This window comes from Heliangelus exortis, chromosome 1, assembly GCF_036169615.1.
Source record: "Heliangelus exortis chromosome 1, bHelExo1.hap1, whole genome shotgun sequence".
Lineage (NCBI taxonomy): Eukaryota > Metazoa > Chordata > Aves > Apodiformes > Trochilidae > Heliangelus > Heliangelus exortis.
Window position 1 is genome coordinate 12,929,325 of NC_092422.1, and position 25,247 is coordinate 12,954,571.

Below are 25,247 nucleotides of genomic sequence, written 5' to 3' on the forward strand. Positions count from 1 at the left end.
CCAGTGGCCTTGATATTCAAGTTGAAAACCAATAGTCAGGTAACACCTTGAGACTTTTTTCCCAAACAGTATCATTAGCGAACATCTCACATTCCTATGTGATCTTCTTTATTATATCTACGGGCAATTTGCATTCATGGGTTGTTTTGTCATTAGAAAGGTCTCATTTCTTCACTTCATAGAAGTTATCCTGATGCACATTAGTCTGTGAATAAATGCTCCGGCTGGGAAAAAATTATGTGATATCATACCTGAAATTAAGTTTGGATTAATTATAAAAGTGATATTTTTTCTGCATTTGCTAGACATAGCCTACATGTAAAGTATCTACAGGAAGTAATATTACAGTCAGTGTTTCTACTTCTCTAATATAACACAGGGTGGTGAGACACTGGCACAGGTTGCTCAGGGAAGCTGTGGATGCCCCCTCCCTGGAAGTGTTTAGGACCAGGCTGGGTGGCGCTCTGAGCAACCTGATAAATTCTTCTTAGCATCTAATCTAACTCTAACCTCCTCTAGGTTGAAACCATTCCCCCTAGTCCTATCACTACCTGACATCCTAAAAAGTCCCTTAACAGTAGGCCTCCTTTAGATACTGGGATACTGAGATTGCCTCGACCCAGATGCAGGACCTTGCACTTGGTCTTGTTGAACTTCATGTGGTTGACATGGGCTCACAACTCCATCCTGTGAAGGTCCCTCTGGATGGCATCCCTTCCCTCCAGTGTGTCAGCCACACCACACAGCTTGGTGTCATCAGCAAACTTGCTGAGGGTGCGCTCAATGCCACCATCCATGTCACCAATAGTGACAACACTCATACTTTGTTTTTCCTGAAGTACTGAATAAACATAGTAGTACTGGTAGCATTAAAGTAGCACCAGGCTGTCTTTTAATGTGTTTTGAAACATTTTTCCTTTCATCCTGAACTGCTTTTTGTTATTGTCAGAACCATCAAGACAAAGAAAGCTCTGCTAGTGGTAAGGAGCATGGACTCTCATTCCATTTGCATGTATTTGCACAACTTAATGTTCCTTGGATTTATATCAGTGGATTTTACACCCTGATCTTGAGCTCCATATCTCACAAAATCATCCCTAAGAGATTCAAAGCAGCTGGTAATTTACAACTCTTTACTAACTACAGCAGGTGTGTATTTTTTTTGTCATCTCTGCAGCTCCTCATAGTACGTATTCAGATTTTTCATCCTGCCTGTAACAGATATTAGTGCAAACACCACTTTTTCAACTATGCTATAATTTATCAGATATTAAAAAAAAAAAAAGTAGCTTCAACAGTTTACTGAATGCACATAGGTCTGAAGTTCAAATTGGGACCTCTGATTAGTATGAACAGTCTCCCTGTTGAAATAACTGCTAACCAGCTAGTCAGAAAAGTAACATTTAAGTATACATGTTTAGTTAAAATATGATCATGTGATTTACTTTTATCTATCTGATTAATATAAATGTATGGAAACAGATACACATACCTGTATATGCACATCTACAAATATGTGTGTATTTTCAATTTCTGATTCCTGAACTTTTGTACTTGGTACCACTCTACAAAGGACTGGTTTATTTGCTATGTCTTGACACTATTGAGTGTCTCTGCTCTGCCAATTCGTGTTCACCCAAGGCTTTAGGAAGCATGAGCTGAACCAGATAATAGAGGCAGGTTCCAAAGCTGAGAAAGACATCAAGATCCTTTGGTAGAAGAACTTGTAATGTGAGGAAGATGTAAAGAACAGAATGTGCAAAGACTTGCAACGGTCATTGTCTACCATTAGCATCCAAATTTGGTTTTGTGAACTTAAACCTTAACTGATTTGTCCTTCTAGGGAAACTCGTAAGTGAAACTCATTAGAAATTGTTTGTGATTGCATCTTGAAGTCACTCTGAGCTTCCTAGGGACTGGCTTCTCCTACACAAACTGACCATAGACTTCTTTACTGACAGAAAATAAATCCTTGAGTCTTTTAGAATCTAGACTTAAAAACAGATATAAAATGTTGAATTTAGTAGACTGTCACCTGCAAATTTCAGGCAGATGAATTAAAAAGCTGAAATTCTAATGAAGATTAGTATTAATATGTTCCAAAAGTTGGTGGATGCAAGTCTTCTTTCTTTTCCTTTGAGAGCAATAAGAAATATCCACTACTTCTGCCACACAGCAATCTACTTTGTCTATGCCTGTCATCACAATGGATTTTCTGAAGTCTACTGAAAAACTATAGAAATTACTAAAGAACTGGACTGACACAAAGCTTCTGCCACCTTGCATGAAATCCACAGATATCCTTTGAATATAACACAGATCTTCCCATTGAGTTCAATTACTCACATAGAGCTCCTTTGGAGTCAGAAAAAAAATAATAATCACAAGACAAAACTATTTTAAGTTTTCAGCAGCAGTTAAATTTCTGTTTTGTCTAGTTGTAGGATTTTCCATCTCACTTAACAGTGTTAGAATTTTTTAGCTCCTTTGTCTAATAGGATAAAAGAGATCTTTTATTATTGGCCACATTAGCTTTAGGTTGTGGGAGAAGGTGGTGGTGGTGGTGTTCTTTGGTGCTTCTTGTTGCTCTTCCATGGCTGGCTCCAGGGACCAGCACAAATGGTAGGCAGTCTCTCTTCAGCCATGACACCTCTCATCTAAGGGAATGACTATTTTGAGTTATTCCAGTGTCCACTTTATTGGTGTTCTTAATAAAAAATCAAGGTTATTCTATTCTATTCTATTCTATTCTATTCTATTCTATTCTATTCTATTCTATTCTATTCTATTCTATTCTATTCTATTCTATTCTGTTCTGTTCTGTTCTATACTGATGGTATGAAGATTCCTGATCTTGCTCCCACCTTGTAATCTCTGCAGCCTACCCTGTCTCTCATTAAAAAAACATTTTGCTGAATGAGAGACGACTGGGAGGGCAGAGTAAAAAACAATAATTTATTCTAAAATAGTGGAATTAATTTTGTTTATCTCTTCAAAGGAAGGATACTGATGCACTTATACACACAATCACAGTGGCCTTTGCAATCTAGTAAGTGAAGTAGTAACTTCAATTCATGGGGATGGAAATAAGGTGCAGCTTTACAGGAGGAAAAAATAGGCACTCGAAGAACTTGGTTAGGAAAGTAGTGTAATTGTTGGGTTTTTTTGGGTTTGGTTTGTTGTGGTTTTTTTACCTTTTTCCTGAAAGAGATATCTATTTTAAACAGCGGCTGATTTAGATAAATCCAGTAGTTCATGTTACATAGAAGTTATAGTAGATAATTGCAATGGTCGTTTCTGTATTTATCACTTCTTAGTATATCTAGAGGTGTTTAAAAATTGCATTCTGTATTTTTGACTCTTGGTTTTCTACTGCAAGCCACATGGCAGTTATTCACCTGCTGAACATATGCTGAAGACAGAAAAGGTAAAACTTCCACAAATAGTCCTTCATTAGGAGCATTCATGACAACTTGATTTATAGGTATACCTTAGGGTATGTAGTCTGATTAGCTTCTTGACTTTGACATATCACCTTTTTATTCATCACATCTCTGAAATTTACTTTCTGACATTTTCTCTTCTCCAAACAACTACATATGAGATACCTGATTTATTCTCTGTGACAATCATGCTAATCTTGCTATGTCTAAGCACATAGAACAAATTCAAAGATTTAGATTCAAACTAAGTGATCATTAATTTACATGTCTGTCTGTCTATCTATCTATTTATCCATCTATTTGTTTTCCCTTTATTTTAGTCCTGAATTACCTGGTCTCAAAAGGTGTTTGGCTAAGTCTTCTTTTTCTGGCAGAGATCTTCCTTGGAGAGATTCAAGACGTATCCACAGAGCAGCCTGATAAAATCTGGTTCTTGCTCTAGTAGAGGGTTTTGTAATGTTCTCAAGAGGTACCTTCCAACTTAAATTACATTATGGTAATTTTATGGAGCAGAAAATAAAAAGTTTCTCAGCCAAAGTCAGGATCCAGTTGCAACAGTTTGAATTCAAATGAATTTGCTGTGAATAGTAGGCTGAGTAACTGTGACTGAAATTTTTCTATAATTGCTGTACTCCAAACAGGAATATAATACAAAAGATTTGGCTTCAGCATAAGTTATCATTATTTTACTCTGTGAGGATGAAATAACAAAAGATGTAAATGGCTTGAGGTTCCTCTGATAATTGTACACACATCCAGTGATCAAAGATGGGGGAAAATGCAGGTATAATTAATTCATATTTCTCAAGTGGATGGAAGATACTGGCTGGTTTTATATTAATCCTGTGAATAAAGTATGCATGTATGGAAAATGCTGTCATGTGCAAAGAGGAGCTATGCCTCTGTACGAAGTTAACTCTTTGCATTTCCATCTTCTGAGTGGAGTCAAAACCTGGAGCTGGTGTCCTGCACACATTCCTACAAAGCAGAGCAGCAGCTTCTAAGATGTTTTCCTCTGTAGTGACAATGCTGTTTGCATATCTTTACGTACCTACATATTCTAAACAGTGGTTTAGGTAAGAGAGTGTTAATTCAAAAAATTACTTATGATCTTGTCAGTGTACTTTTACCAAAGGCATAATGCAGAACTGGTCTCCAACCAGAACACCCACCAAAACCCTTTCAAGCTCCCTGCACAAAACCTGTGCATTTTGTAGGCCTACTTGTTCCTGCACACTATGTGCAGTAAAAAGCTCAGCTTTCCATGTGATCAAGAACTGTAGCTGACTCTGAGTGGTGGTCAGATAAGTCCTTTCACAGTAACTTGCCTGGCTAGCACTCAGATCTGAAACCCAGAAGGTATTTTTAATGAGTTATTGTTCCCTGAAAATATTTCTCCCCTTATAAGCTCTTACTGCTCTTCAGTAACACTGATTATGACACAAAAGTAGAGTCCCAAAGTGATAAATCTGGTATCATTCTATTCTCAGATGTGTATACAATTGTTAAATTTGCCCTTTTTTATAATCTGTGAACTCAGTGGAATAATGTAAGGGATTAATTTGACCTCTTTCATCTGCAGATGAAGCAGACTAATGAATGTAGTTTATTTTCTTTGTGACTCACTTTTATTAAATATTTTTTTTCTGTCTTGTACATTGTGCTTTGCAGAGTATTAAGCTGTTGGAAAACATTATATCCCACAATGACTGTCTGTGCCTCTGGGCTTTGCTTATTTAGATAACAAATACACAAGGAAACTGATCTGCATGTGGGGTTCTATTTGCATAACTCCATTTATTCCAGTGACACAAACTACATGAGAGAATCAGCTCATAGAGACCTGATACATAAAGAACTTTATATAATTACCTATTGAAATGTCAGAACCCTTTTAGAAAGACAGTCCATGTGGAGGGCTTCTGTCATTCTGGTATTGCTATACTTGGGGTTTTTAACTTACTGGTATTAATTCAGTAAAAAGAGTTGAATGCCCAGAAACGATAGAGATGAAAACACGACTACAAAATAAATGGAGTACTTAGAGCATGATTTCTGAGGAGATAATGTTGATTAATTCCTTCCTGATGTAAATGATGGAAAAAGTTAACCTTACAAAGATACATAGTGTATCTGTGCCTCTAACAAGGACCACGCAGTGATTATATTCAGTAATTTGTCTGATAAAAATAGAACTTGTAGCCAGAGTGTGTTGAATGTCAAAGCTGTTCCCTGAGTTCCTCATATTTGTCAACATTAAAAAATGTGCATTTACCCAAATTGTAAAGCCTGGTACTTTTAGCACTAGGAGATTCTAAGTGTCTCTGTCATGGCACCAGTAACACCAATTTATGAGTATTGAGGCAAGGAACAACTTCTATTTCAAATATTTTAACATGAATTTAATTTAAAGATTCTTTATAGTAATGACAGCAGGGATAGGATGAAGTTTAAAAGATTAAAATTAAGGACTCATATACTTAAATAGTACATGGGAAAGTAAATAGTAGGAAATACTTCCTACTCATGAGATCATTTATTTCATAAGACAGCAGATTGATACCAATTTCAGTTTCGGGCCCACTAGTAAAGAAAAAAACACTGATAAATATATAATATAACTAACTAAATAACTAAATAACTTTGACTTAATTATGCAGCAAGAACCTACTGTCTATATTTTACACTGAAGTGAAACTTAGTGCAGGGTAAGGATGTGAAGTGCAGTATTTTCAGTTTATTTGGAAGACAAGCAAAGGCATGTATTTCCATGTTCTGAGAAATAAGGCTGAGAGAAAGCTCTTGACACCAATTTGGATAACACAGAAAAACTAGAAGAAAAATAATTACCTCTTGTATTGATTTAAATAAATATAGAAATAAATTTAAATTATTTAAGGTGAATTGAATCCTTTTGGAAGAAAAATAGAACATTAAACATCTCGCTTTAGATTTCAGAACTTGTTACTAAGAGGCCTTTACTGCTAGCTTAGAAATTTCAGCAGCTGGTATTTGTTTAGGGACAAAGTCAAAATAAAGCATAAGAACAGTAAGGCATTCCTCTGCTTCCCTCCTCCCCACACCCAATACTGTGAGCTTGTTTTTATGACATAGTAACCAACTGACAAGCTGTCTCTTTATGTTTGCAGAATCTGGCTAAATGTACAGTTAACTAGAAGAAGACATAAAGTATCCTCAAGAAATATCAGCTTTAGTTTTAAAATAATGGTTTTACATATGCCCTGAGAAACTGAAACATAGATTTATAAGCTTATGTGGTGCAAGGGGAAAGAAACAGTTACAAACTGTAACTTGTGTCATTTGGTTGTGTGGCACTAGGACATCTGGAGGTCCAATTGCTAATAAAGGTCTAGCTTCATCATCCATAATTCCTTGTAGAAGGACAAAAGATAAAAGAAGTTCCATTACACCGTCCATGGATCTGACACGAATGCAATACTATAGACCATGAATTTTCTGAGAGTTTAGCACTTGCCTGTTTGTTCCATCACTCTCATTATTTGTACATTGGAAACTATCGTTACAAGGAAAAAAATATCGATCCTCCTGCCACTTTTAATTAGGAAGCTTCTATAGATTTTGTACCTACATCCCATCATATGTCTTTATTAAGTTCCTTTTGATCTCTGATTTAAGAGAAGTAAGAGCAATGAAATAACTTGGAAGTTCCAAAATAATGGTGGCATTTAAAATAAAGTGTCTACCAGGCAGGAATACTCAAGCTGCATTGGTAAGGCTGAGGAACAGGTTTACATGATAGCAATTATCTTTTGTGATGTCTGTTTAAAATCAATACCTACCCAAAGGCATTGCTTCTCTGACATTACAGATGTTTCTTGAGAGGGAAATGGACTCCTGTACTCTTTTTAAAGTCAACAGTAAAACAGGTGCATAGAAAAAGCATTTCTATCTCTTTTGAAAGCATTTTGTTTCTACCGAAGCAATATATGTAAACTGTTAGCTGCTTTTATGCATGCTAGATTTAGTCTACTAGTTCTTTGAAACTACATATAATTCAGCATTATGGAGGTGTCACTCCTGCTGTCCTCTTTTCTTCAGTAAATTTATTCCCAAGGTGTAGAAGATGAGATTTTCTAGGTATCCCTCAGACTGAGCTGAAGGTTTTCCTGCATACATACTTTAATCACCAAACAAGTAAAAGTGTTCATTATAATGTAAAGTTAATTTAATAGTCAATGTAAAATCCTGTAATACATAAAACTTTTATATTTTTGATTCTGCAGAACAATATGAAACACATCAGGTGTAAAATCACATGTTGTTTTAAATCTAAATCTACCATCTTTATCCTTCAGGAACAGTATTTTCTTATACAATTAGCACCCCAATAAGAAATTCTATGACGTTAAAGGATGATTTTGCCTTCACTTGGAAAATATTTGGAAAATACAGTTTCATCCTAATCTCCTGTGCACCTTTTCAAAAATTATCTAGTTCAATTCTGGACTGTACTGGAAAAAAAGAAATTTAGAAATGGTGCTTCAACTTTTACTATTGAAGAGCCAACACAAGAATTTTATACTTGCCATTTACTTTTCTCAGATGTGTGAGACAAATCCTTTGCCATCTTCTCAGTTTTATCAGAGCATCATAGACAAAATACTAAGAAAACAATCTGAAGACCAAGGAAATATTGAAGTGCCTCTAAATGTACTTTATTAATTCTCCTTTAATGGCAGATATCTACACTATAGGCAGCTGCAACTGAATTAATTGTTTCAGTGCCCTAGTTAAACTATTGCACTACAAGGACACAATTAATTCACGTCAAGTTGGCATGTAAATTAGGTCAAATGTATAAGGAGTCTAAAATGCCTATTTATTTGCATTGTCTTAAAAGTAAGATTAGGATGACAGGCTCATATGTAGCTATCAGGCAACTAAACCCCAAAAATAAGAATAAATGAGAATAAAATTCAGCACACAAAAATACTGCTTTTGTGGTAAAATCATAGAAAGAACTCATTTATATTCCAATAAAAAGAAAATTCTCAAATAATAGGGATCTCAACTTAAAATGTTGTTCTATTGCATTCAAAATTATTTGCATACAAATATTTTTTTAACAAATGTTTTCTCAGTGTCTTGGGATAGTGTAGTGGAGTTTTGGAAGCAGGGGACCATAGGGGTGGCCCCTGTGAGAAGGTGCTGGAAGCTCCCCAGGTTCCAATGCTGGTCCCACGTCTGCCCAAGACCAAGCAGATAGGGGAAGCTGGGTGCACCTTTGTGAGTATTGTGCTCAAGACAGGGGAAACAAAACTGCAAAAATATAAAAAAAATCTTTCAGAGCAGAGGAGAGGAGGAGGTGGGAGAGCAATTCCATAGAAGAAACCAAGGTCAGTAAAGAAGGATGGAGAGAGATTTCCCTGCAGCCTGTGGTGAGATGGCAGACTGACCCCTGACAACCATGGAAGAGCACAATGGAGCAGTCCCTAAAGAAGGACCCTTAGTTGAAGGACAGGGAACTGCTTGAGAGAGTCCAGTGCAAAGCCACAAAGATGATTAAGGGAGTGCAACATCCCCCTTATGAGGAAAGGCTGAGGGACCTGGGTCTCGAGTTTGGAGTAGAGGAGACTGAGAAGCAACCTCATTAATATTTACAGACATGTAAAGCGCAAGCGTCAGGAGGATAAAGCCAGACCCTTTTCAGTGATACCATAGGACAAGGGACAAAGGGTGCAAGCTGGAACATTGGAGGTTCCGTGTAAACATAAGAAAAAGCTTTTTCACTGTGAGGGTGGCAGAGCATTGGCACAGGCTGCCCAGGGAGGTTGTGGAGTCTCTTCTGGAGGCATTCAAAACCCACCTGGATGAGTTTCCATGTGACCAACACTAAGTGATCCTGCTCTGGCAGGGGCGTTGGACTCAACGATCTCTTGAGGTCTCTTCCAACCCCTAACTTATTGTGATTCTGTGAAGAGTCATAGTGGAGCAGTACCTGAAGGACCATGGTGGGGTAAATGGGGATTTGTAACCCCTGAAGAGTCCCAGGTGGTCAGACATGATGTTGCAGCCTTAGTAGGATCGTGGGGAGGGGCAGATGTGGATCTGCAGCCATGGAGGGCCCTGTGTCAGAGGAGGTGACTGTTTCTGAAGCAGATGTGACTCTGGGCAGCCCAGGCTGGAGCAGCTCCTGAGGGACTACACCTGTGGGAGGGAATCATGGCAGAGGGGTTTGTGAAGGACTCTCTCCCATGAAAGGGAGCCCATGCTGGAGCAAGGGAAGAATTTGAAGAGTTCTCCCCCTGAGGAGGAAGAAACCTCAGAAACACCGTGTGGGGAACTGACCCTAAAGCCCCACTCCTCAGCCCCTGTGCTGCCAAGGGAGAGGCAGTGGTGAAGTAATTCAGGCCTGGGAAGAAAGAAATAGGGGAAGGTATTAAGATCTGGCTAAGTTTTCTCTTTCTCCTAGTAGGTTAAATCAGGTTGAGTCTGTCTGTTTTTTGCCTGTAACCGTAATTAGGGAAAGAAAACCTCCCTGTCCTTGTCTCAGTTAAGGAGCCTTTGGGTGGATTTCTTCCTCCCTGTCCCACAGTGGGGGTGGGGAGTGAGAGAGCAGAGGCCTGGTTGGTACCGGCTGGGCCTAAACCCTGACACTCAGCATTAACATTACGCTGTTAGCTTAAAGTATAATCACACATGAATTTACTCAACGACCAGTCACTGTTATTTAGTTATACAATCATTCATTTTATGTTTGCTTATATTTAATTAATACTCAGCAGACCAAAGGCATTTATAATATCACTTTATCAGAACCGGTAAGTGTAAATATTCTAACAGGAAATTTTGCATAGTATGAATTTAAACACAGTCAATTGTAACCTAAAATCCTTGCTTGTATTGTCAATTGTAAACATGTAATATTTAGTAGTAATTGACTTGGATAAAATTAATATATGCTACCACTGTAGCTGTTCTTGTAAATAACTTTCACTTTTACAGATAAAAATTCCATTTCATGGCCTAAAAGTGTGAAACGTAAAATGAGTTGCAATGAATTAAAAAAAATTATATTAAAGTACATTAATAGCATGAATACAATTTTCCTGAAGTATTTAGGTGCCATGTGTTAAAACGTCAGTCCTTCAAATGAGATTTCTTCAATCATTATTAAAGTGATAACACTGTAGTAACCTTGTACCATTCTCCTAATTTTTCTGACACATCACTGAAAATAATTCAGCATATTTTCCTTGATCTTTTCTATGATTATCTCCTGGTTTGTTATTGTTATGTGTAAAAATAATTATGTATGAAATTGATGTTGCACAGGAAGTTCCACCTCAACATGAGGAAGAATTTCTTTACGGTTTACAGAGTCCTGGAATAGGCTTCCCAGAGAGGTTGTGGAGTTTCCTCTGGAGGTATTCAAGACCCATCTGGATTCATTTCTGAGTGACCCACCCTAGTTTTGGTCCTGCTCTGGCAGGGGGGTTGGACTCAATGATCTTCAGAGGTCTCTTCCAACCCGTGGCATTCTGTGGTTCTGTTAAAAACTCAAATTCCAAAATACACAAGCATTTATAACCTCATTGAAATCAGCTGAGTATATCCACTGAGCTGAAAGAGACCAAGGAGTGAACTCAAATACATAACATTTATTTCTAAGATCAACTAGACTGACTCGGAGATTGATTTAGAAGCTCAGATATTTTCTTTAAAGAAAAAAAATGATGGAAAAGTCTTTTTCCTTTTCTCACCTTTGACTTCATCAGAATATTTTTTCTTAGGCTTAAGCATTTATCACTGTGAGATGTTTTCTGTAATGCAAATGAATCTCATAACTTTTCTCTAAAGCCTTTTGCATTTGTCAGCCTCTTTTTACAAGTATGGAATCACAACAACATATTATACTGATGTGACAGAGAAATTTTCAAAGGACCTGATTTTCAGATAGCAAAAACTCAGTCCTTTTTTGTAAAACCAACTATAACTCCTGCAGAGTGGGAGAAAATAAACTTCTTTTATAATATATACTCTTAACCATCTGGAACCTGACAGGTATGAATAAGATATTCCTCCTGAAATATGGTAGACTTGCATATGCAGATTTTCACCCATTATTTTTTGTTAGTAAGTCTCTTTAAATGTGTCAGGTGTTTTATAAATTAGTATCGTCTGTTCAGGAGCAAAACTTTCAGCACTTCTAATGTTCCTAACCTGCCTTTTCTAAGCTGTTTAGTGATTATCTGATAATATTGCTGCAGAAAATGATTTTCTGTAAGTATTTAATCTGTGGAATTTTTTTCTAAATTTCCCCTTAAATAATTCTTTACACCATTTAATAATAGTAAAATCTGAACAACTACTTCCATATAGTCTTCATTTTACAGTCTCTAATTATTTGGTCCAGTTCAGTATAAAGTCATAGAATTATCATCATGCTGGGAAAGAACCTTCAAGATCATCAAGTCGAACCATCAGTTCTACACTACATTAGCACTAAGTTATCCCCTGAGGTGCCACATCTACCTGTTTTTTAATACCTACAGGGGCAGCAACTTCACCACCTCCCTGAGCAACCTGTTCCAATACTTCATCACTCTTTCATTGAAGAATTTTTTCCTAATATCTAGTCCAAATCTCCCCTGGTGCAATTTGAACCCATTGCCTCTTGTCTTATAGCTAGTCACTGGGGAGAAGAGGCCAACACTCACCTCACTACAACATCCTTTCAGGTAGTTGTAGAGTGCAATAAGGTCTCCCACCAGCCTCCTCTTCTCCAGGGTGAACAGCCCCAGCTCCTTCAGCTTCTTCTCGTAGGAGCTGTTCTCCAGACCCCTAATCAGCTGAGCTGCCCTTGCATCTTGATGAATGTCTAGATGTTATTTTCAACACATTATCACTTCTGTTTTTATGAAGTGAATTTTCAGTTCCTTTATATAGAGTATTCACTACAGAAACTTGGATTCTGTCTTTCCAGGTTAAAACATATTATGGATTTAGTGTTCACTGCCAAAAGCACACCATATGTTTGAATGCATAGACTTCTTTTTAGCATTTTCCCCCATGTCCTCTTTTATGTCTGACGCTCTCTTAATAACTGTTACAACTGCTTTATGGCACCTTCCTGCAGTTCTGATTCCTCTAACAAAAATTTTCCTATACCATGTATTCAGGGGTAAAAACTTAACTTATTTTTCTTTTTTTCTTCTTGGCCTCTCTGTAGTTGATTTTGCCCACATAACTCAATGTCTGTAACACAGACCCAAGTGTTTTCTTGTGGCAAATCATTGTCTAAATATAGGCTTGTGATTTATGGTCAATCATGAGTTTTAGGCTTCCAAATACCTTGGAATTCATTAGTAGTAATGTAGAAGGAGGTATGGTCCTGCCACACAGACCTGTCCTGTGAGCAATTTAGTGACTTAAATACTCAAATGGAAATAACTGCCTTCCATGTCTTTTTTTTTTTTTTTTTTTTTTTTTTTTTTTAAATTTTATCTTCTCTTTTATGTTATATGGTCAGCAGTCCATATGAGAAGAGAAGCTGTTCTGTCATTCCTCCCTACTGCCACCCAATTGTCCTTAACTCCCAAACCAACAGCTCGCACAACTTTGTGCTTAGTTTCAGTATCAGAAATCTGTGTCACTGCAACAGCTGGGACATACTTGGCTGTAATTTGTTTTGTCCTAGAAAGGTCAGTTATAAAGTAGAAGCAATTATTAGATTGTTTAAAGAAATCAATCCATATTGTGGAGCATCTAACTGACTTAGTTCAGGAAATGTATTTTACTTTTATTTCTATTGATTAACGAGCAACAATATATAATTGTGAAAATGATAAAGGAATTTAAATAATCATATGAACTACTGAAGGAATGCTGTCCGATGTACATTCTTAAAACAAAACCTGGGATTACTTCTTTGTGCAACCTTGTCACTGTATGGCAGCCTTCACAGTGCTACTGTTGGATCTGTGCTTTGATTTAGTTTCATATACAGATATCTTAGCCATGATTTCATTTTAGTAAGAAGCATAACAGTCTTGGAGAGAGGAGAGGAGAGAAGTGAGAAGAGAAGAGGAAAGAGGCTAAACTACACATTAAATAAGCATTCTGGCGTGGCAGAATGAGAACAGTGGTGGCACAGAAGAATAACATTAGAATACAAAGAGGGAGGTGGAAGAAATAAATGCCCCTTAGAGAGCTTTAACCAAGATGCTGAAGTTATGAAACCTACAAAGGTTTAGCTCAACTGATATCATGTATCATTCATTGGTCACACATTCAATCTTCAAATGAATGGTCAAACCACCTTCACAGGACTTTTAATTGATGTGTTCTAGTTGACAGAACAGAAAGGTTAAAGTACATAGACAGCAATTTATAGTAGCTTAGCTGACTGGTAAAAAATTATCTGTTTGATGACACTTACTTGTTCAATTACAAGCTCATATCTTAATTGTGATTTGCAGTGACTTGTATCACCTTGATATTAAGCAGAACAGCACACTCCAATATAAACTGCCTTATTAAAAACATTACCTGGCATCATATGTAATAATCAGCTGCTACCTAGGAAATACTCAGTGCTCATAAGGGCTTAATTTCCACTTGAGCTATTCAGCTAAGAGCAAGGTCTTCCAGATTTCCTTCTTGGATATGTCTAAGCACTTAGTTATCTCGGCACAATTGACTTGTTGGTCATACCAGGCACCACAACTCTTACAGAACAGCAAACAAACAATTTCTGGGAGATTATGACCTTCTTTTCTTTATGACAGACCATAATTGAAGTATAAAGACATTTATATACATTATTCTAGTGAAAAGTCATCACTATGAAATGACTTGGTTAGAGTGGATTCAGAACTAGATACGACATACCTTGTGGAAAATGTTGTCTGCAAGCCTCCAGGCCTTACTGGAGTGTGGACAGAAGTGCCTAGATCTGAACAGGAGTTCGCAGGTATCATATTTATACTAATGCATGTGCTAGAGCTTCCAGTTCTGAAACAATACCTCCATTTATGCAAAATATAGTTTAGCCAAAAAAAACCCCAAAAAACCACCACCAAAAAATAACCAAACAAACCCCCCCCAAAAAAAGCCCAAGTATTATCAAACTTCTTCACATTGTTATCTTCAGAATATGACACTGGTAGGGTCATTTTGCCTCAAATGAAAAAGATGTGAAATTTGTAAAGATTTTAATTTAGGTGAGCTCAGCACCCTCTCTTCTAAACCTGGGAAACTTTACTTCCTTTGCCATTTTTTCCTGTTGAAAATAATTTAATTTCTTGACTGGTCTATATCCTTTATTCTGAAAAATTCCAGCTTTTGCAAAGCCAGATTTGGAATTTAAGAGATGTAGGAAAAAGAAATTCTATTCATTAAAAAATCTAGAAAAGAAAATCTACTAAGAAACAATGTTTTACTTTCTACTGTGAAACAGCTTAATGAAATGCAGAATATCTCCTCTTTAATGACTTGTTCACATAGTGGTGGTCAGAATTTTTTTTTTTCTGTATTACTAATATTGCTGCAGATCACCCTCCTATGAACCTTAACACCTTATTACAGTGATTTTCCAATAAACTATTGGGAGACAATTAGTCACTGTCAATTCTATATAACATTACACAATAAGAAACAGTACTGTTCTAGTACAGTTATTAATGTAAAAACCATGCTGGCATTGCTATCTTTAGTCACTAATTAAAATAAGGAAAAGTCACAGCAGATGAAGAAAGCTAGAACAAAAGACATTGGGTTTGCGTCACATCCTTGAAAGTTTGGAAATAGCTTAATTGAAAAGAAATGACTGAAAGAGCAAACAAGAAAAATGGACAAAGCACTCATAAATCCAAAAAAAAAAGAAAGCATAATTATCAGTATCATGTTAAACAGGGTCTAAACAGGCTTGTAGAGCACTCACTGCCAGGAAAGTGTATTAAAAAGGATGCAAATAGAAATGTGTGTTTTTCGAGATGCAAATAATGCTATATAAGACAATGTGTTTACAAAAAATGCATTGCACGTATTGCTCAAGTGAAAATCTATTCACTTAGAAGCTCTGGAAATAGCACCATTTATTGATTCACTTTATTTGATAATTAGATATTGGCAAGTGTATTTGAGAACCTTTCATTTGTTACTTAAGGTTGGTTGTTTATTTGTTTAGTTTTAGCTGTGTGTCCTATATGGCAGATTAGGAAAGTCAAGAAAGACTGAAAAAGTCTTAACTAGAATATTTCCACTTAGTTCTGTGTTTTGCAGTGTGCAGATGTGAAAGAGAGCTGAGAAAAATGCTGAAATCATTCTTATGAGAACAGATGAAACTGACAGACACAGAATGATTGGAGTTAATTGATCATGACCATCAACAAATGTAACCACAAACATCCCAGATACTGTGCAATTAACATGGCAAGCTGAATGATATAGCAGGTCTACAATTTTCAACGTAATCTTGTTATTTTATTCTGCATGTAAATATTTCTTTTTGCAATTCAATTTGATCCAGTATTTCAGGATTTACAAGTGCCAAAATCCTACTGAAGTTTTGGGAGGTTTTGGTATCTACAAATTCCCTTTCTTCTTCAAGGTTCTTCTTCAAGGGGAGAACTAAGATTTATTGATGGTACTGATGATGTTCACTGATGTTATTGAAACTAGGTGTAACAAAACAAAATATTCTTCAAAGCTCTCAATATACATAATACTCCTGGGGTACCCTTCTGTGAACATTTAGATAGCATGAAAATTAGTAGCTGCCCAAGACAAAACTGTGGAAGAAGCATATTGGTTTATATTTTATGGATTTTATGGATTTATGGAGGATCACAGGTGACTATAATTTAATAGTAGCATTCCCTTCTAACAAGTATCACATAGTAAATAGAAGCAAATTCTAATATTTGCCTTTTAAAAATTTTTCTAATTTAAAAATTACTAATAGTTAATTATTTCAAAATAAAAATTCATTTTTCAAAGGAAATTTAAAAAGAATAATATACTATATTTCATAGAAGTTTCAATAAATTTATTTTAGAAAATACTTCTATGTGTTTGTTATCTTTACCAGAATAGTTAAATATTACTATAATAAATTCTATCATGGTAACATATATTAACCACATCTATGGAACTGAGATATCTCCTAAGATAAAACAGCTAGACACAGTTAGATGAAGATAGACAATAAACAGGACAATACTGCTCACTGCACTGTACGAGGTATTTTTTTAAAATTATCATATCTAAAAATTACATATATTAAATAGGTCATTAAGGACAGAAAAAACACTCTTCCTTTAGTTATTTACTCCCTTGCATTTCCTAGTGAAAATTTATTTCAGATGTAATGAATCAATAGTGTTTTCATTATAGTTCATCTGTAGAAAGAAAATTCTTTTTATAAGAACACAGGCAAGGACTACCATTGTTCAAAGATTTCTTAATGACTTCTATTTTTTTTGAGAAAAAAATTAAAATAAAATACAAAAACATTGTAGCATCTGAGGAGGATTCTACAAAAAAATTTGATCTAAACTTAAGAAAATACAGAATCCTGTATCTTCTTTTCTTCATCTTTTACATCTTAAGAGAGTGCTGTTTCATTTTTCTCCTCTTGTCTCTCATCATCTTTTGCTGGAACTTCCTAAAATTATCTGTATAACAACTTCCCTTACCTTAAAAATCTTCAGTGAGTCACAGATATACAGACACATAAGGTGGCTGGCATACAAGCTTAAAATATATCATTGCTTCTCAGTTCTCTCTCACTTTCTGTTGTTATTTCTCAATATAAACTTGCATAGTAACTTCTCCGAGAAAAAAATTACCTTTTTAGAGTCGTACCAGACTGATGATTTGTGAAGTATTCAAAAGCTTTCTGGTAATAAATTACAACACCACTGATAATCAGCATGACACATTCTAAAGTACTCGAATCTTGCCCTCATTTTCTCACCTAAAAGTCACATGGTAATACAATTTCTAAAAGGTCAAGATGTATGCTTTTCCCATAACCATGGTGAGATGGTGTTTCTGTCATGGCAGAACTCTTTTTGTCTGAGCTTTCTTTCACACCTTTTCTAGTTAAAGCCTCCAGTATTAATGGTTACTCTTAGGTCCAGTGAGTGACTCTAATAATATGACTTCACCTATTTAATATGATACTCCTAGAAAACAGGTTTATGTTCATACAAATAGATCTATTAATTTCTTTGGCCATCTTGATATTCTGGGAGTATTATATTTAATTAATCCAATTTAAAAGTACCGTATACAATCATATATGTCATTTCTTTTTAATACCTACCTTTCATTCTTCTATAACCTGTGTTCATGGGCTATTAAACACAACATTTATATTTCTTATTGCTTAGAGTGTACAGTCAAACCACATTTTTGATTTAGGTTATAATGGAATTTTGAAAACATATTTACCTGTAAATCTTACCTGTTTAAAAGAGCTACAATTCCAGCCCAAGACCTGCTTCTTAGTCTTGGTTTGCAAATACCGGGATAGTGTGAGAGTCTGATCTCACTGATTTGAAATTGTCTGAAAAGAAGAATTTTAAAGTGAATAGGGTGGAGGACCTGGCCTGGCCAGAGCTGAGTAGGGGGTGACACCCAGAAAGAGATAAGAACTAAGAACTAAAGGCTGGGTGGAGACTACTGCCCTTTTCTGAGGGCCAGCCTGCAGTGCTGGGAAGTCCCTCCAGGGATGATTACCCTGGCCAGGGTGGAGGAAGCCACCTTGATTGTACTGATGCTGATGTACCTGGCTGAAGGGGATGGAACGGAGTGGGGAGTGGAGTCTGGAAAGAGATAAGACCTGTGTGCTGGATGCCCCCCCTCCAGGTGAGCCTGTTTGCAATGGCTCTGATGCCAATGACCCTGGCTTCTGTGGCAGCTGACTGACTGCTGCCCCTTTGTAACAAAAGGGACTCAGGGGTATATATGGCTGTCCAAGCTGTGGCTGTTGGGTCGTCTCTTGACCCACCACCATCTTGCATTGGATCCTGTCCAGGATCAGCACCATCTTGAAGAAACCCACTGGATAGCTGGACCCCTGCTGGGGACTCTCTCTCTTTCTCTCTCTCTCTCTCTCTCATTCTTTCTTCCCACTTTCTTACCCTTTTTCTCCACTTTTTTTTCTCTCTCCTCTCTTATACCTTTTCCTCTTTCTTTTGCCCGGCTCTATAGTTTTGCCTGTGTCAATTGTCAAACAAAATCTGCTTGCAACTGACCCTTCTACTCTTGGACTTCGTTTCGCAGATCCAAAGCAAAAATAAATTTTAATGTTACCTTGGATCATAACAGAGAGAAGTCTCTGTAGTGATGGAGTTATGAACAAGTTTACCCTTGGCCTGACAGAAGAATTTAAACTTGTGTACAGCTATTTTTACCTTATTAGAAAGATTCTTGCCTGATTTATACTTTAGATATCTTCAGCATATAATCTTAAAAATATTAATACACATTATACGATGTTCACTTTAAACTTTATAATAAGTTTTATAAAAATTTTATATAATATTTTACAATAAATTTTCACAAAAAATAATTTAAATTTACAGACATTGCACTGCATCAGTTTAATTTCTACTGTAAAAGTTAATTGACTGGTTTAACTTACTGATAATGACCTACAGAATCTTTCCACAGCTTCCATGATGGGTTAGCAAGCAGTAATTACATAAAATTTTAAAAGCTATTTTTTAATTTTTAATTTGATCCTAATTTCATTGCAATCATCAGTGGACCTTTGTCTGAGTCACAAAAACCTGCCCGCATCAGCTGCAGCCAGAGAATGAATGATCTCTCCTATGCATGCCTGCTAACTTCATACTGAAGGAAAATTGGAAGGCTATTAAGGACAAAAAGCTGCTCCAACTTTTGTCCAAGTCCTTACCAGTGGCACAATACTTCACCTTTTATTTAGTTCTTTAATTTGTTGGTAGTCCTGAAAAGATTTTCTGTTGCTTTGACTGCCTTGAGATTTTTTCTCATTTTCCATTACTCCTTTCACCTTTTTTCAGAAGTGTTTTGTTTTCTGTTGAATATAATTTAAACTGCTACTCTTCTGGTGGTGAGTGTCATTCTCCTAAAGGCACATCAATATATGTGCTGAGAGAAACCCATACTTCAGCTTCTTTCAGAAGAAAGGTGAAAGCATCTGCAGAGACAGACACATGACCTTTGGATCAGAGATCTGGATGCTCTTCCCAAACTTATAACTTCTGTCAAGATTAATTACTGAGCTACTTACACCTGAAGCTCAAGGAGAACATCAGACAGAATTCAACCAAACTGATTGGATTTAATGCCTTGCATCTTCACCAGCTCTGGGACTTATTTTTTTTTCTTTTCATATAGGACACCACTCTGTGTTGCAAGTTCTCTGGTGACACTCATAATATTCGGTGAATTTGATATTTTTATTAACACTACAGTCAGTGATGCCAGTCTTGCCACACACTGTGTGTGCAAATACTGTGTTTACATTAGAAATGATGACTGACACTTGAGTAGACATTTTCACAGTGGTTAAGGCTGTGCCTCATGCTAAAGACCATGGAGGTCTCATAGCTAAAACCCCAGGGACTGCTTTAAACACAATATAATGGATGCTATCATCTCTGCTGCTAGCAATGAGATAAGGGTAAATAAATCTAATCTTTCAGGGCATAAAATGAACACCTATGGAGCACAAAAGGGCATTTTCTTATTAGTCAACCATATAGATCATCATAATATGACTTCCAGACTCATTCTGTGTGGCGCTGTCTGACATGTCCCACATGTTACAGGTTTATACAGCAGCACAGTGAACCAGAAGTGCTGTGGGAAAGGTTACAGTCCTCACCTCTGAAGCTGAATATTTGTCTATCCTTCCTTTTATTATCTATTTTTTAATAATGTTTTGTTTTTAAGTAAAATGGTAGAGTTTTCAATATACTAAGTAGATTTTTTTTTTCCCCCCAACATGACTAGATATGAAATGGCTTGGATTTTCAGTAAATGAATTAAATTTCCCTTTTTTTTGATTCTTCCATGTTGGACTCATTATTTTAATATGGGGGAACTGCAAGCATGATCCTTCTCTTTTACTTTCTTTTAAGGTTTCCTACATGTATTTGATTTAAAGCTAAATCCCTGCTTTTGTACCTGTTAATCCTTTTTTTTTTTTTCCTACTGTATGCTAACAAGAAATACAGTTTTAATAGGGAGTCAAACAAAAAGCTGAAATTCAAAGATCATTATAACTTCTTTCTCTAGTTTAAAATTCATTAGTTTGAACAAGTGGAAGCTTGAGTCACCCACCGTACTTTTATTTTCAAGTAAAACAAAAAGATTTTTGTTTTCATTAGAAGAAAAACAAATATTTATCCATTACAGTGCACACATGACACAGGAAACTGGAAACAAAAAAATATGAAGTTGCTATAGGTAATTGGAAAATAGCATTTTTGCACCTGAGGGGAAAAAATAGCGAAACTATGGAACTTTTATTTCCACTTACAGAGGGAGACATTCAATTCAGTTGCCCAGCTTTCAAAGATAGTAAAAACTTAATGTCAGTTATGAAAACATATAACCCAAGGAGATACAGGACTCTACATTAAAATTTAAATACCTTGTAATCCAAAAGAAATATGGGAATTGTAATTTTTTTCACAAATTTAAATAATTTTTCCAAAATAAAATATTAAAAAAAAAAAATATTTCAAATCAAATTTAGAATTGAAATTAAAAGACTGAAGGTCTTAATTTAAAATAAAAAATGTTTCTCAAAATTACTTATCTTGAGGCTAACAGTAAGTTACAGAAACAGTCTGTCAAAACAAATCTCAGAGCCTTTTTTTAGAACCAGAAAAGATAGCTTCTTGTGTCACTCTCTAGGTAAATTACAGAGAATCTCTTCTCAGAGTAGGATGAATTTTTACTATTGAATTTACAATACTTTTATTTCTACAGCAATTTGATTCCCTGATCAAAATGTTTAAAAAAAAAAATAAAAATCTGCTTTTATACTATATATAACAGACTTGTAGAATAGGTTTCAGGTGATCAGTAATATTAAAAGCTCTTTTCTGATGTGTGCGATATAGTTCTGGGTTTTTTTACTCCTGGGTAAGGAAATAGAGTTATGATAATATCTATGCCAATACACAGAAAAATCTGCAATGTATTTCTCACAGAGCAGCGATTCTGGTTTCAGAACATCTCAAAATATATTGAAGACATGGCACACCAGTTCTCTCCACATTTTGAATTCACCAAAGTTTGTTTGGGCCTTGAAGGCATCTGAAAAGCAAACAAAACTATGTTCTCGAACAACCATATATAGAAAATTCATCACATTTCCTTGAGAAGAAAGACTGCAAGAGCAATTTCATGGAAATTAGTGTCATTCTTATGTGAAAAATTGCCTTAGAAAAAAATCCTTAAGGACACACTTTTTTTTTACAAGGACTCAGGAATAAATCACAAAAAAAGATTATTATACATCTAAAATGTGTATCTGTTATATATCTGTTGTTGAAGTGAGACCAATAATTTATTGTATAATTGTATATTATTGTTTACAATTTACTGCAAATTGTATAATTAGGTCATTGCCACTTAAGTCACATTTAAATTTTACATTTCTGCCTAAGCCCACGACTTATTTTAGAAATGAGAAAAAGGTTATAAACCTCTTTCTATTTAAAACCATTAAACTAAATCTATCATGAAATCCACCAAAGGTCAATTCATGTTACTTCTGAAAATCATTGAACTTTAGTTTCATTCAGTCTTAAGCATGGAGCAAGATGTGGAGCTTCAGCATCTGATGAAGAACTGTCAGCTGAGTGCTGTTAAGAAAGTAATAATTCTACTCAACTTGTTCAAACAATTTGCTGTTTTCTGACTCATACAACCACCTTGGTCTGGACACAGAGATGAACAGGTAGATATAGGTCATCGAACATCAATGAGAGATGCCCCCACTGGCCCCATCTGTTCATATTTCAGATCTTTTTTTATTGCCTGCTCAAACCTCAGTGTCCTTTTCAAAGACATCTTTGGGTACCCCTGTTTCAGCTCCTTTCTCCTTAATCTACATCAGAGAGAAATGTCTCTAGAAAATAATGAGTCAATAGAGGCTTTAGTTGGCATCACTGGCACTGAGGAACAGTTGAAGGCACTAGTCTGATATCAGAAGTGAGCTGTCACATCTGTTCTGTTATAGATAGGCAGGCTAGAACACACTTATCCACATCAAATGTGAATCCAGGTCCAGTTTTCCCTGTGGTAAATGGAATAATCGGATCTTCTGGTTGAGAGGTTTTAAATAAACACAATGAACTGTTCATAGCAGCACCCTACAGACTCATGCAAACATTTTTGTACAAATATGAAATGTGCTTTATTCACCTGCTAGAGGGAAACGTTTGGAGCAAAAGTTTTTTACCCACAACGGGATTGTGTTTATAGCACAAGAAAATCAGAAAAAAAGGCATTTAAAGGGAGTAAATGTGCTTTAGACAAGATCTGGTTTTAGAAAGAATGCAGCTGATTTTCTCTTCTTCGCATTTCAATATTCCATGCACATGTCCAGACAAGATGAGCAATATCATCAGTCTGGATGTTTTCCAAGATGTTCTCTCCACTTTTTTCACCCTGCACGAATCTCTTCTACAATTGAAAATAAACACAAACAGTATATGGAAGAAGACATAAAAGTGCTATTAAATGTTTTTGTAAATGATATATATATTGTCTGCTGCTTTTCCTTCGATACTGTATCCAAGTGCACTAAAAAGAGTCATAAAATGCTGAGGTAACATGGAATTTATTCGTAATGGAAATAGATTTCTTTTTAAAGGCCCTCCTATTATAGATTAAGATACAAAAAAAGGAACTGTGAGCTTTAAAAGAGGTAATAAAATGTAAGTCACAGCAGCCGCAAAATTTACTTTAGTATATAACTAAAATTCTCTCCTTTTTTGACAGACCTGGGGAATTTTAGTGGTCGGACTAGAAGTGCTGTCTCTGTGCGTGAAGGTCAAGGAGTGGTTCTGATGTGCTCCCCCCCTCTTCATTCACCAGGTACTGTAGGCTGCAGCTTGTTTGCACACTGGTGTTTTACAGTATGCTCATTTTTGGATGCTTAATGTTTCAGGTAGAACATGGATTTGATTGCATATCTTCAAAAATTAAATATCAGATAGTGATTGGAGTACCAAAAGAGTAATTAAAGCTTGTGTAGTACAAGTACCACAGAATAGAAACAGCATTTCTGTTAAAAGATTGTTTTACTCCCAGTATAAAACATGAATGAATTCACTACTTGAATTCACCAGTGGTGAATATGCTGCCTTGAGGTCACAGGTTTCATAGAGTTTAGAAGCCTTCAGAAATTGTTCTTATTGTCAGTGTCAAGATACAGTTTTTGAATTCAATTTAGTTTTTGTTTTCAGTTGTACAGCCATGATTTTGGTTGCCTCCTCTTCCTGTACAGTTTAGTTTCTGATAAAACTGCCTCATCTCAAGAAGTCAGAAACACCATAAATCCCATAATTTGCCTATGTATGAATTGCCTACGTATCACCAAATGAAAGTGTAGATAGTAGAGAGAGGCTACAATTTTGTTTTGCAAATTGGCTCTTTTGCAATGTCTGCAGGTAAATAAGTATGTATTTATATTTGCATACCATATAACACCCAGAGAGTTGATGCTAGACAGAATATCTTGTTTTTCAATGGAAGCAGTATAACCTATCCCTCTCTTCTCTGGTAACTGTGGTCTGTACTGAGGGGTTTTTTCTTTGTCTAACTCTAAGCCCTGGAAATTCACATTGCAAAGGGAAGTGATGCAGAAAAGAAAAATTTCTCAGTTTCTGTTACAGAAAGGCATTAATTTCTATTTTTTTTCTGAAATGATTGTTATTACTTTATTGCAGTTATTAATGTAATTAATCTTCTGGCTGTCTCTATGCTTTTCTTTCTTCTGATTACAATCTGTTGTTGATTGCCTTAATAAGATACTTCTGAGATTGACACTGCAGTCTCTATGAGATGCACAATTTTAAAGTCTGATTATGATAAGTAAACTGAGAGGTAAAAGACATAGTCAGAAAAAATGAGAGATGATTTAAACACCACAGCTTTTACTTACCAAAAGAACCAGAGACCATATCTACAGATGGGCATTAAAAGTGAAGTAGCCACATGCCTTCTAACAGCTGTCGTTCTACAAAATGCATCTTATTTGTTATCAAACTCTTTATAAATTTTTCCCTAAAATTATGCTTTTAAACTTAAATCTACAGAGTCCAACACAATAATCTACTATAATATACACATTGCCTTTGATGATGAAAAATTCATACAATTTCATCAGCGGGCCATCCCTTCCTGTGAAAACTACAGCGCTCACTGGCAATGTTCATTTGCTTTAGTTTATATTGCTTAAGCACTGGTATGTTATGCCAGTTTTAAAATTTAATCTAGAAAAATATTTTTACCCTCTGTTAGCATAATTTGTTGTCACAGCTATGCCAAGAAATGATTTATGGTGTAATCACTGACAGCTGGAAAATTGCACTGATTCGCAGATGTAAATACAAGTTCATGTGAATAGGAAGTGGACTTGACTTCTCTTTCTTTTTTTTCCTCATGTTATGCAGAACCACAAACTATTTATCTCCATCTCCTTGCTTACACAATATGGTGAGGCTGTAAGTTCTAGTGGTACCACAATGGGACTGCAAATGGTATTAGTATAGTGACTGGAGTCTTCTGGGAAAGGGACCT

At 35.9% G+C, this 25,247-nt stretch overlaps 1 protein-coding gene across 2 annotated transcripts in view; it reads left to right on the top strand.

Annotated features, from left to right (window-relative positions):
* Nucleotides 1-25,247, top strand: part of CNTN5 (contactin 5) — a 590,995-nt gene that overhangs the window by 391,711 nt on the left and 174,037 nt on the right. For both annotated transcript variants that reach the window (XM_071734290.1, XM_071734300.1), the window contains exon 7: nucleotides 23,445-23,540. In XM_071734290.1, coding sequence (XP_071590391.1) covers nucleotides 23,445-23,540 — 96 coding nt within the window. The remainder of the gene's footprint in view (nucleotides 1-23,444; nucleotides 23,541-25,247) is intronic.